This window comes from Microplitis demolitor, chromosome 3 (genome assembly GCF_026212275.2).
Source record: "Microplitis demolitor isolate Queensland-Clemson2020A chromosome 3, iyMicDemo2.1a, whole genome shotgun sequence".
Classification (NCBI taxonomy): domain Eukaryota; kingdom Metazoa; phylum Arthropoda; class Insecta; order Hymenoptera; family Braconidae; genus Microplitis; species Microplitis demolitor.
The window spans coordinates 11048367-11061025 of NC_068547.1; the positions used below are offsets into that span (position 1 = coordinate 11048367).

At 28.8% G+C, this 12659-nt stretch overlaps 1 protein-coding gene across 1 annotated transcript; it reads right to left on the minus strand.

The window, feature by feature from the left end:
• Nucleotides 1-969: 969 nt before the first annotated feature.
• Nucleotides 970-6428, minus strand: LOC103570552 (sal-like protein 1). The gene is made up of 2 exons (XM_008548332.2): nucleotides 5946-6428; nucleotides 970-4100 (listed from the first exon to the last, which is right to left on the minus strand). Exons 1-2 carry the CDS (start codon nucleotides 6129-6131, stop codon nucleotides 2877-2879), a joined length of 1410 nt encoding a protein of 469 aa, XP_008546554.1. The 5' UTR covers nucleotides 6132-6428; the 3' UTR covers nucleotides 970-2876.
• Between the last annotated feature and the right edge of the window lie 6231 nt (nucleotides 6429-12659).

Below are 12659 nucleotides of genomic sequence, written 5' to 3' on the forward strand. Positions count from 1 at the left end.
CTTAGAATTTTATACCTTGGCAATCGCGCATTGTACAGATAATTTCAGGATATAATCTCGTAGGTAAATAAACGCTCTACGAAAAAGTTTCTTATCATTTTTTTAATAAATCCATCTGTTCAAAAGTCATTGGATCTCGAAGTGAAGTTATAGTAAATTTTGAGATCTCTTTACTTTTTCGGTAACACTATCAGAATTATCATAAAATATCATGGGATCTTTTTGTAGACAATTTTATTTCCTACAAATTATCTTGAGTAACATTTTTTCAAATTCCACATTGTTTTCCAGTTATTTTCATTTACATAAATTACTAAAAGTTATTATTTTGTTAGCCTTGATTATTATATATTGGACTTGATAAGTTATTTGTTGCACACACACGCGTGCACATGTACAGACGCTTATATATTATCTTAAAAGTGGTCAGACTTGCTTCCTAGGACCTCAAAACGTCGACATTTGATGAAAACCCGGTTTTTGACAATCGGACCGAAACCAATAACTTTCCAGATTTTTGGAAATTTTCAATTATCATAGCAAGAAGTTAAAATAATTTTTTTTTGTTTATTCTATTTATCTCTATTCAATCGATTGATGTAAAATTTACAGGAAAGCTTCCTTACGCTCTTTGCTTTATTGGTGGGCTTTTAATAAAATTAAAAAATATTTTGATAATTCTGATAAAAACCTGTTTGCTTCTAAAAAATACTAATAAGTGCGACCGATTGGTTTTAAAATTTAATCAAATCTAAGTCTCAAGAAACCCTATCGATAGCTGCAAAGAATCTGCAAATCGGTTAATTCATTCTGAAGATATCGTTTAACAAAAATATTTAATCATTGAACGAATTCAACAATTTTATTAAATAGGTACAAACAATATATTCGAAAATATATATTTTACTAAATATTGAGGAAATCAAGCATCAAATTGAATTTAAAAACTTTTTATTCAAGTTAAGGATATAAAATTAAATTAAATAATATGATCAGTCTCGTAATATTATTACATTTACATTATTGTACATATTCAATATATATTACAGTATAAACAATGTTACAAAATAGTTAAACAATTGATTTACTAATATTCTTATAAATAGCATAGCAATGTTACATGTCTTCTCAAAATGAATAGTCTATATTCAGTAACAACTTTACTCAGCTTTAACCCACTCTTTTTATTAACAAATAACAAGGTGTGCAATACATATTATCGGATAGAGTTACAATTGAGTAGAGTTGAAGCTGAGTGAAAATGTAGGTAACTGAATAAAGAAATTAATACTCACTTTAGGTAAAAATATTTTAAGTAGACAAGTAACTGCTAATAACATTACATTAAGTGTTACTTGAATTTACGGGTAGTTATTGTCATTTTAGTAGATATTATGATTTTATATTACATACTATGTTAATAATTCCTTAATCATGATTATAATACATTATATACCGGGGTGTTAGTACAAAAAGTTTTATTTTAATTACTTATTTTGTTTTTACTTGTTTTAAAATTTATAGTATACTTAAGGCCAGCCTTAAATATGTTAAGTTTTTTATTCTAATAGATTAGAAGATATTATTGACTAGAATTGAAACCATCTGACTTATTTTACTAATTATTTGGTTATATTAAATCTTTATTGCAATACTAATATTAAAAGTTTTTTTTTTAATTAAAAATAAAATATTAATTCTGTATTTTTCTATTTTAAGAACAACGTCGCGGGAAAATAGAAAAATTTAGAATTTTAGTAAAAAAATATTCATTGAAAACACACTAGTAAACTTGTATCCAGATCAAAAACTGATCACTTAAAAAAAATAAATTAATAACATATACTTTATTTGTATTAATAATTTTGGCAAGATATTAACTCTATTTCTAAATATCTCCATTCCTTAACATCTTTCTTATTCAATCTCTACATAGCAAATATACATAACAAATTGCAATAAAATCATATGAAAAATATAGTTAAAAAATGTTTTCTTCATATTTCAAGAACTGATACAAAAAAAAAAAGTAGGCTGTCCACTTGTTCTAGGCTGGAGTACCATCTTTATACAGTATATACAGAATATACATGTATATTCCCTGATTGAACAAAACGATTCACATAATGGTGAATGTTCATCTATATAGTATTAAAATTGAATCGTTTTGAATTATTTTGAATCATTTCTTTTAATCAGGATTATGAAGGTATACGGGAAAAAAAACTCTAAAAATTACTATTTGAAATTATAACTCGGAACCCGGTTGTCAATATGGGGAATTTTAACAATCAAATAGTTAATTTTATAATACGTGTCGTCTATTTTCTAAGTGTCAGTTACAATTTTTAAAGTTCAAATAGTCATTTTTCTTGCATAGACAATAAATTTTCCTACTTATCCTGTAATTATTCACGTTTAAATCGTAAATGAAAAAAATACTATATAGAATAATAGTATTTATTGATCACTTTATCATTATATTACTTGTCATTCTCAATTTGTATAGTTCATTTTTTTCCGTGTATTTAAGAATAAAGATATATAGAAATTGAAAAAAAAATTAAGAACAAATATTTTTTGAAATATAAATATTTAAGAAGAGAGTTTTTTTAAGAATAGTCATATTTATGAATAGATTTATTATCTTACCATAATGTTTAGATGATAAATTTTCTAACACATTGCTGAAATAAATTTTAATTTTACAAATTATAGAGACTTGATTCATGTTATATGTTACAATGTTAAAATTTTTCGTTTAGATAATTGTTTAGCTTCTACTTAAATTAAAATTGTCAACTAAGGATAAAAAAACTGACTTATCATTTACCTTAAGACTCTTTAATATAAAGATAAAAATCAAAGTATTATTGTTATGCGTCAAGTAAAGATTGACGTGGCGATGGACTGGAGGCATATTCATTGTCTTGATGTCTAGACTTAATATGTCTTTCAAGATCTCTTCGTCTTACGAGAACTTTTCCGCATAGATCACATTTGTACGGTGTTTCACCACCTTCGGCATGTAATCTAACATGCTTATTAAGATTACTAGGATCTCCAAAAGGACGCAAACAAACTTTACATTTTAACGGTTTAAAGCCAGTATGTGTTCGTAAGTGAATTTTCAATCCATATTTTCGTGAATAAACTTTACGACACCATATACAGTAATGTCCTTCTTTTGATCGTCCAAGATTGCTAATAAATGTTTCCATTTCTGCTGCTTGAGCTTCATTTGTAACATTCGGCATTGGTACTGACGATCGTAAACTTGCTTGGAAAAGGGCATTTAGAGGATGAGGATAATCAAATGGTAGATCACTACGTGGTATTAAATCATGAGTTCTTGTATCTGTCATAGTAAGATTATGATTAGAAGGATAAGGCTTAAATGCTGAATTAAGAGCAACATTATCAAGAGTTGCTGGAGATTTAGGAATTTCTAAAGATAAATTAATTGATGTATTCGGTGATGTTTGCTCCGATGAACTGGATGGTGCATCAGTTACTGGTGTTGTTGACGGAATTTCAGCAATAGAAAAACTTGATGTCGATGTTGGCGTGTAATGTCTTAATGATGGCTTTACTCTTGGGTGCTTCATATCGATACTATGTAATGATTTTTTTGTTTGATGTTGCATTGAAAGCATTTGATATTCGAATTCTCTTGGAAGTTCTATCCTAAATTTATCTAAAGGAAATTTCAAGTATTTGTTCACTAGTTTATTCCATAAATAACTTTGATCTAATTTACCACAATCAAGTGCGAGATGCATTTTTAGTGGATTTGGATACGCAAATAATCGATCACAAATATGACATCTATAAGAATTGTCTTTTTGTACCATATTAACTGGTGACAAATATATAGGAATATTCATTATTTCAAGTAACTGTAGATTGAACCACATCATTAATGGTTCACCCGGATGAATTAATTTAATAGTTTTCAAATAAACGCCATCACTGGTTTTTACCAAGACTACGTTTTCGCTATGAACATCATTTGCTATAGTTATTAATTTTAACCAATAAGATGCATTTACTGGACTATCGACGCAATATAACCTGCCATCTCGGTGCGCAACGTTGATCTAGAAAAATAATTCAACAAAGTTAAATATTTATTAAATTTAAGATACATAATACTTTAAAACTTATATTGTAATCAAACATACATGTAGACATTCATTTAGACATACATGCAAACATATATGTTAACATATTCGCTCTGAGTGAAGCCATGGTAGGGGAAATCAAATTGACTGAAGCGTTTGCAGTGGTTACTTTCGGAGTTACGGGAGGCTATGATTACTGAAATTGTAAGCAAGCACACATGAAAGTATTTATTTTGTTATTATTTAATTATTTATTTTTCATTTTGATTTTTTTCTTAGTATCATATTTTGACTTTGATATGAATTTCAAACAACTTAACCTAAATGCTTACTGCAATCTTTTTTATTTTTTATCATTATACTTACTTATTGTTGGTTCGTTTAGCTAAAAAACAAAACTGCAATTACTATAAAACTGTCACATATTTTTTACAACTTTTTTTTTTACTATTATTTATAATATTTATTTATTTTTATGTTTCTTGCTATTGACATACGTATAAAAACATACTCTGACAGCCTCCCGTAGTTCATATTTTGTCTGGCGCTGCAGTCACACTCATAGCGAATAAATAAATATATATGTCGACATATATACAGTCGAGTCTCGTTATGAACCCGCATAAAGGGGTGTAGGGGAATATAATTCTAAGAATTTGTGTACCCCCACTCTGTCAGCGCAGGCGACAGTCGTGAGTTGAACTTCCCCTACTTTTTAAGCGTGTGAGTGTGTACATGATTGTTTCCAGTATCTCGTTATGAGTCCGTTTGACTTGAGTGTTATGTTTCTTATATGTAAATAGGACTAATATGATAAATAAACTTTTAATTTCTTTTCATGAATATACGGACTCATATCGAGACTCTGAAATTAATTTTTTTTTCACGTTGTGGAGGGGGAAGGTCTTCCGTGGAAATCCTGGTTCACGGACTCATGACGAGCGGACTCATAACGAGACTCGACTGTACTTAAATATATATATGTGAAATGTATGTCGAGATATATTTCAAATTTAATTATAAATTGTGGAAAAATTTTGAATAATATTTTACTATGTGTAGACATGCTTTGGGTATATATCCTTATCTGATAAAACGCATACACAAAATTTATTTTTTAAATTCCGTTGGGTAATGGATGTAGTGCTTCAATTGATATATAGATAAATTGAACAGTGCTCGGCAAAAAATTCGGTAATTCCACAGGTAGAGTACTCGCGTGAGACCGAATTGGTCTGAGTTTGATTCCAAGCTTGAGCAAATGAAATTACTTTTCTTTAATTATTAATAAACCCTTTACTGAGTAATCCTTTCCTTTTTATATTCCTAAACATTTTCCTATACAATATATAATGCAAAATATTTCTTGCGCCAAAAAATACTTTTTTTCTGTGTGAGAAAAATTTGAAAAAAAGAAAATTTTTTTTTTTTTTTTTTTTTTTTTGTTAATTTTTTCAATAATGTTTTTTTATCTTCAATTTATAAGAAAAAAAAATTAATTAAAAATTTCGCAGTATAAAATGAAAACAAAAATTTTTTCATGACTAGAAAAAATTTCTCGGGGCAAAAAAATTGTTGTTACCTCAAGAAATTTTTTTTTTGCCCCAAGAAGATTTTCGTTTTCGATTCATAATGCAAAAATTTTTTGGAGCGAATAAAAATTTTTTGCTTCATAAAATCGTTTTTTTTTTCTTTATACTATTTCACTTTACCAAATGAGTATTTGCGCATTAGAGTATTTATTGTGTGAACACAAACAGGTATGTAAATAAAAACATTTCTCTGAAAATTACTATTTAATACTATAATTAAGTAACTTACATAGTGAACAACAGGAACATTATTTTCTTGAAGATCAACGTCTTTAATAATTTCAGTAGATACATCAGTGGGCAAATATGCTGCAGCTATTACTCGATGACGTTGTCTTGGAAGCTTATGAGAATTGCTGCGATTATAATTATAAAATAAGGGAATCTTTTCCATCGGTTCAATACTCATTACCATCCTATTTGTTTTTGGCTACAAAGTAATGTCACTAATCTTATAGTTCATAAAGATTCACTTTTAAAAACTTTTTTCAATTTATTAACCAATATAAATTTGAATAATAATTAATATCTCAATAATATTTATTGATTAATTTTAATTAAACAATTAGAAAATATTTCTTAAACACTAAAAAAAATTTATATTTTCACGTTAAAAATTTTTTTTCAGACTAATTAAATAGTCAGGTTAGTGATAGCAGCAGTGTGCTATTGGACTTAGAACTGAAGAGTTTATACTTATGCGAGAGCTTAAATAACCCGGATAGTCTTTGAACAATTACCTACATAGATAGACAAGTTTTGGGTTTTTCCCCACCTATAATACCAGGGATCACTGTCATAGGCCAAAAAATACTATTACTTCCTCCCTTCCTCTTTTCTCGCGATAGGCAGACATGTATATACGTATTGAAGAACAAGCCCCCGAATGGAACCCAAAACTTTGAATAAATAGGGGAACGATTGCCACCGTGATTTTTTGACTAGAGTATGGGTCGAGGCGTCGAAAAAAGGGATGATAGCAGTATGATTGAAGATCTAAACACGTGCTACCGCAAGGTGCATTCAGTATTTCACTCAGTTTATTTTTTTAATTTTTATTTTCATTTTCATTTTTCAAGTGCGCCGTTCAATCTCTCTTTTTGAAATAAAGAAAATAATATATATATATATTTTTTTTTACTATTCTTTAAATTTTTAAATAAAATAAAAGAGTGCACACAAAAAAAAAATAATAAATTTTATTCGGATTTTCATTTATATTTATTGTTTGAGCAATAAGCCTACATCAAAGAAGGTAATTCATAAATAATATAATATTGAAAGCAAAAAATTATAAGAGTGATTCTCTAAAATATATTGATATGAAAAAAAAATAGTCACTTTTGGTCTTTGAATGCTATTGTTTGAAACGATTAAATACGTCATCTTGCCATGTAGGTATAGTCACATTAGTAATACTTTAGGTTAATTCTTTCACATACATTGGAAGCTTACAAACACAAGTAAAATTTTATTGTTTCAAACTCTAAAAACTAATGTGCTTAAGATATAGTTTCTACAAGTTTAAGAAAGTAATAATTATATAAAGTTGTATATAAAATCAATTGCTCGACATTGAAAATTTTATTTATCATATACTGAATGTTTTTTTTCACTTTTTTACTATAAACTTTAATGTCCCAAACAGCTAATGTTGAAGTTAAAACGTTAAATTATTATAATTATGTTTTTTCATCTACCAAACAGTAATTTCTATTACTTGTAAGATGACTTATTTACATATAAACTTTAAATTTCAATACTTATATTATGATTATTATAATTTATTCTATAAAACCACGAAATTGATATTTGAAATCATATCAAATTGTGACCACATTATAAATTTTTAGTTATCAATTATTAATTTTTATAATTCATTTTTTTGCATGTGTTAATATTTATCTTTAAATGTATAGATTGTCAATAAATTTAAAATTTATATTAATTTATGGTGACTACATTTATTTTAATGACAATGATGTCAGCAACAAAATATACATCGACATTGAGTGTGATGAACAGTGGTGAGTAATTACACTTACTGATAGTTGAAAGGAACTAATGTTACCAAGTAACCTGCTGATAATATCAATTGTTTTCGAAATTTGTCGAGTAAGATCTACTATGGATTATGTGTAATTTATGGCTACTGTACTGAATTTTTAAGTGAAAAGAAATTCAGGGATTGAAATGCCTTTTTTTCTAAATTGCTTGGTAATTAGGTAAAAATGTTAACTACAGTTGTATAGTAATTTAGTGTATATTATAATATGTATTACAATGAATCATAAAATTTTATTTTTATTAATAATAACAATAATTAAATGATATGAAAACAATATGTTTAAATGAGATTGTCATAAATTATATGGGATTAAATAAAAATAATAAAGCCCGTGAGGTTAAAAAGGTGATGATAAAGGCAAAGACCACAAATCGCCAAGTGCTTGATGATGGGGCTATAAAAGCTTCATGTGAAAAAACATTGTTTGGCTCAGCTGCAAGCCACTACGTGTCCATCAAGAGCGGGGGATCAGTACATAGTACATGTATATAGGAAAGGTGCATCTGAATCAACTACTGATTAGCAAATTAAGTACTCCATTCTTCTCTATTTTTTATCTCGAGATCCTCCAATGTCCATAAGCCTATCAAGATTATTATCAAGTTATCGCTTTTTTTATAAATTAATCTCATAAAATGTATACACGCATACTGTCAAACATAATCTAACTCAAAAAGTATTTTTATTCTTTTTTTTTTCTTTTTTTCATTTGCTGATTCGCAATATAAATATTATTTCTTCCTATAAAATTTTTGTATAATAAATAACTTATAATCAACTATCAATTATACTAAAGTAGTTGTTGAGTTAATAATTTAATTAATTGATTAATAAAAAAAAAATATGAGGTGTTAGAACATGATTAAATATAAAGAGGACTCTGACAAAGAATTGACAGCGTTGAGGTGGTCCTCGGCTAGTAGTAAAAGGTCGTGATTCATTCCGGATGGTGTCAGACCAGGGAATAACACGAGTGCTCACAAGCCGCACCAACCCTCAGCATTACATCAACCAGACATTGCTATTGCTTCACTATATAGATATATATACAGTGACACTACGAGTGTTTGGAGCGTTCACCACTCTCATTGGACATTTCAGTCCAATGTTATTGCCCCTTCAGAGCAAGTGTTCATGAGCGAGCCTCCCTTTTCTTGCATGCATCATCGATAAATCAAACCATCAAGGTATATCTTCACAGTCGATATTTATATTGAATTTTAAACACTTTTCTTATTGTAGAAAAAATAAATAAAATTTATAAAATAACATAAGATGTCTGCTATTAAAATAAAAAAAAAAAATTTCAGTAAATTTTCTATTTTTACTAAAATTAAATAGCGAATATTTTAAAAAATTTCTAATACATGTTTTAACACGTGGTAAATAAAAAATTATGAAAAAACATTGTGCTAGTGGTTTAAAAATATATAATAAGTAAGGGGGTTATCATAATCACCCTCAATGGTTCAACTGTTTTGTGGTACCCACTATATACCTATTACTCGTACTCGTATCTTTTTTATAGTATGAATATCTCCCTCTTGTCTAGCCAAAAATCAGGATGTATTGAAAGAATACACAAATATAAACCATAGTCCTAGCTCCTGGCATTAAGCTAAGGGAGCAAGTGTTCCACCGTGACCAATCCGAACTTGCACGCATGTGCGCACTTCTCAATGCGATATTAATATCACGATTATCATCTACGTATTATCATCAAACAACCCTCGTTTTTGACGGTGGTTGCAACAACTTGCATATACTATTATTTTCTATTTTTATTATAGTAATTTTTTTTTTTAATTTAAAAATAACAAAAATATTTAACCATCTGACAATTTTTTACTATATGTATAATTTTTTGCATAAACATAATCTCTTGAATCGATTCCTTAAAGTCATAATTATTGTGGGTATGTTGAAATCATTTAATATATCATCAAAACTGTAGATAACTATCTATAGTCAATATAAGTTAATAATAATTAATCACTTTAATTTTCTTAGTTCCTATAAAATCTTTGCAATAAAACTATTTAAAAATTTTTTAAGTTCTAAATGAATTAATTTATTATTTAGCTTTTGGAAATTTTTTTTTTTTACATCTGCATTAAAATTTAAAGTTTCAATACTAGTAGATAAAGCCAATTCTGACAAGATAATTTAAAAATAATGTTAAATATTACTGTATGCTTGTTGGACAAATGTTTAAAACTAGTGGGGGAAACGATACCTCCTACCCTAAGACTTAATACTTTTCCAGACCTGGTGATAAGTAGTTGGTTCGTTCCTTCAATACATTGCTCTGCTCATATCTTAGGTTCTAAGAAATGAGAGTATGAACCAATCAATTAATTTTAATATATAATTTGATTAAAATGTATAAAAAATAATTTCGTTTTTTCATTTTACTGATATTGGGAAACCCTTATTGAGGGGGGAAACACGTTTAAGAGACAAAACAAAGAGGTAATTTTTGTGATTTTTGTTTTCAGAATACCTTCTTTATTAAAATTCTTAATATTTGTGACATTATTAAACATCATTTCAAGAATATTCTCCTAAATAAACTTATGTACTAAAGAAATTTTTTTGGTTTTTTCATTTCAGGTGAAGCAGTCATGAGTTATCCTGCCTACATACGGCATGGAAACTTTTTTCTTGAGGTGACTCGGTTCTCTCTACTACCACTGGTTTATTTTTCAATATTATTTCATAAAAATTTAGCAGAATATTCTTGGAATGATGCTTAATAATGTCACAAATTTTAAAAATTTTAATACAAACGGTATACTTATTGTAAGAAAATATTGTTGGTTGGAGTAAATTTTTACTAAGATTAAACAAATATTTACTCGGGAGGATACAAACACGCAGATACTTGAATACAATATTTTTATTTTCAGTGTACTCTGCCAAAAAAAAGTTACAAAAATATACTCTTTTTAACTTCCCGCTAAGAAAATCGACGATTTTTAAAAATTTCGGGAAGTTATTGTTTTCACCCCGATTTTCGAAAATCGAGTTTTCATCAGATGTCGACGTTTTGAGGTCCTAGGAAGCTATTCTGACTATTTTCAGAATGATGTCCGAGTGTGTGTGTGTGTGTGTGTGTGTGTGTGTGTGTGTGTGTGTGTGTGTGTGTGTATGTAAACTCTTTGTAACTTTTGAACTAATGAATCGATTTGGATGGTTGAGGTGGCAATCGAAAGAGCTTGTTGGCCGTCAACTTTCCTGAAAATTTCAGATCATTTGATCGAATAGAGTCGAAAATATTTGCGAATTACGAAAAAAAAAAAAAAATTTTTTTTTTAGTTTTTTATTGATTTCTCAAAAACGACTAATACGATCGACTTCAAAATCTAATCAGCTCTAGTACTCAATAAAACGCGTCGATTGCCACCTCAAACATCAAACGGTATACTTATTGTAAGAAAATATTGTTGGTTGGAGTAAATTTTTACTAAGATTAAACAAATATTTACTCGGGAGGATACAAACACGCAGATACTTGAATACAATATTTTTATTTTCAGTGTACTCTGCCAAAAAAAAGTTACAAAAATATACTCTTTTTAACTTCCCGCTAAGAAAATCGACGATTTTTAAAAATTTCGGGAAGTTATTGTTTTCACCCCGATTTTCGAAAATCGAGTTTTCATCAGATGTCGACGTTTTGAGGTCCTAGGAAGCTATTCTGACTATTTTCAGAATGATGTCCGAGTGTGTGTGTGTGTGTGTGTGTGTGTGTGTGTGTGTGTGTGTGTGTGTGTGTGTGTGTGTGTGTGTGTGTGTGTGTGTGTGTGTGTGTGTGTGTGTGTGTGTGTGTGTGTGTGTGTGTGTGTGTGTGTGTGTGTGTGTGTGTGTGTATGTAAACTCTTTGTAACTTTTGAACTAATGAATCGATTTGGATGGTTGAGGTGGCAATCGAAAGAGCTTGTTGGCCGTCAACTTTCCTGAAAATTTCAGATCATTTGATCGAATAGAGTCGAAAATATTTGCGAATTACGAAAAAAAAAAAAAATTTTTTTTTTAGTTTTTTATTGATTTCTCAAAAACGACTAATACGATCGACTTCAAAATCTAATCAGCTCTAGTACTCAATAAAACGCGTCGATTGCCACCTCAAACATCAAAATCGGATAATTCGTTCGAGAGCTATCGCGGGAGAAAGAAATGGTGAAAAACGGTTTTTTCTAAATATTTTCGAAACGACTGACGCGATCGATTTCAAATTTCAATCAGCTCTAGAATTCAATAAAACGCGCCGATTACCGCCTTAGACATCTCAATCGGTTAATTTGTTCGAGAGATATTGTGGGAGAAAGAAATGGTGGATAATGGTTTTTTCCAAATATTTTCGAAATGACTGACCCGATTAATTCCAAATTTTTTTTTTTAGTATTTTGAAAGTATTTCAAAAACGACTTGATGAATCAATTCAAAAATCTGATCAGTTATAGAACTCAATAAAACATGTCGATTGTCGCCTTGAACGTCTTAATCGGTTTATTTGTTCGAGAGATATCGTTTGAGAAAAAATCGTAAAAAACGTTTTCTTTCGAAAACAAAGGCACACTGAAAAAAAAGTTTTCTACGCTGCACGATCCGTTGTATCGTGAACCGCGTATCGCTATAATCATGCAACGAATCCTGATCAACGCCAAACTATATTATAACATCAACGATTTAAATACGAACATGAACTATACTTAAGATCCTAACATCAGGGATATAAAGTTTCGTAATTATTACACTACTTTTTTTACGAGACACTATTTAATAAATAGTTCCTAAAGCGATTCAACTGTATTGTAAATATACTGGTCCGTACTGCTACCGTGAGCGAACGAATCGCGAAAATAACGAAAC

Excerpts from the sequence above, each read along its gene's own strand:
- LOC103570552 (XM_008548332.2), bottom strand. The coding sequence starts at position 6,131 with ATGGTAATGAGTATTGAACCGATGGAAAAGATTCCCTTATTTTATAAT. Across the intron at positions 4,101-5,945 it reads ATGTTCCTGTTGTTCACTAT|ATCAACGTTGCGCACCGAGA; the intron begins GTAAGTTACTTA and ends TTATTTTTCTAG.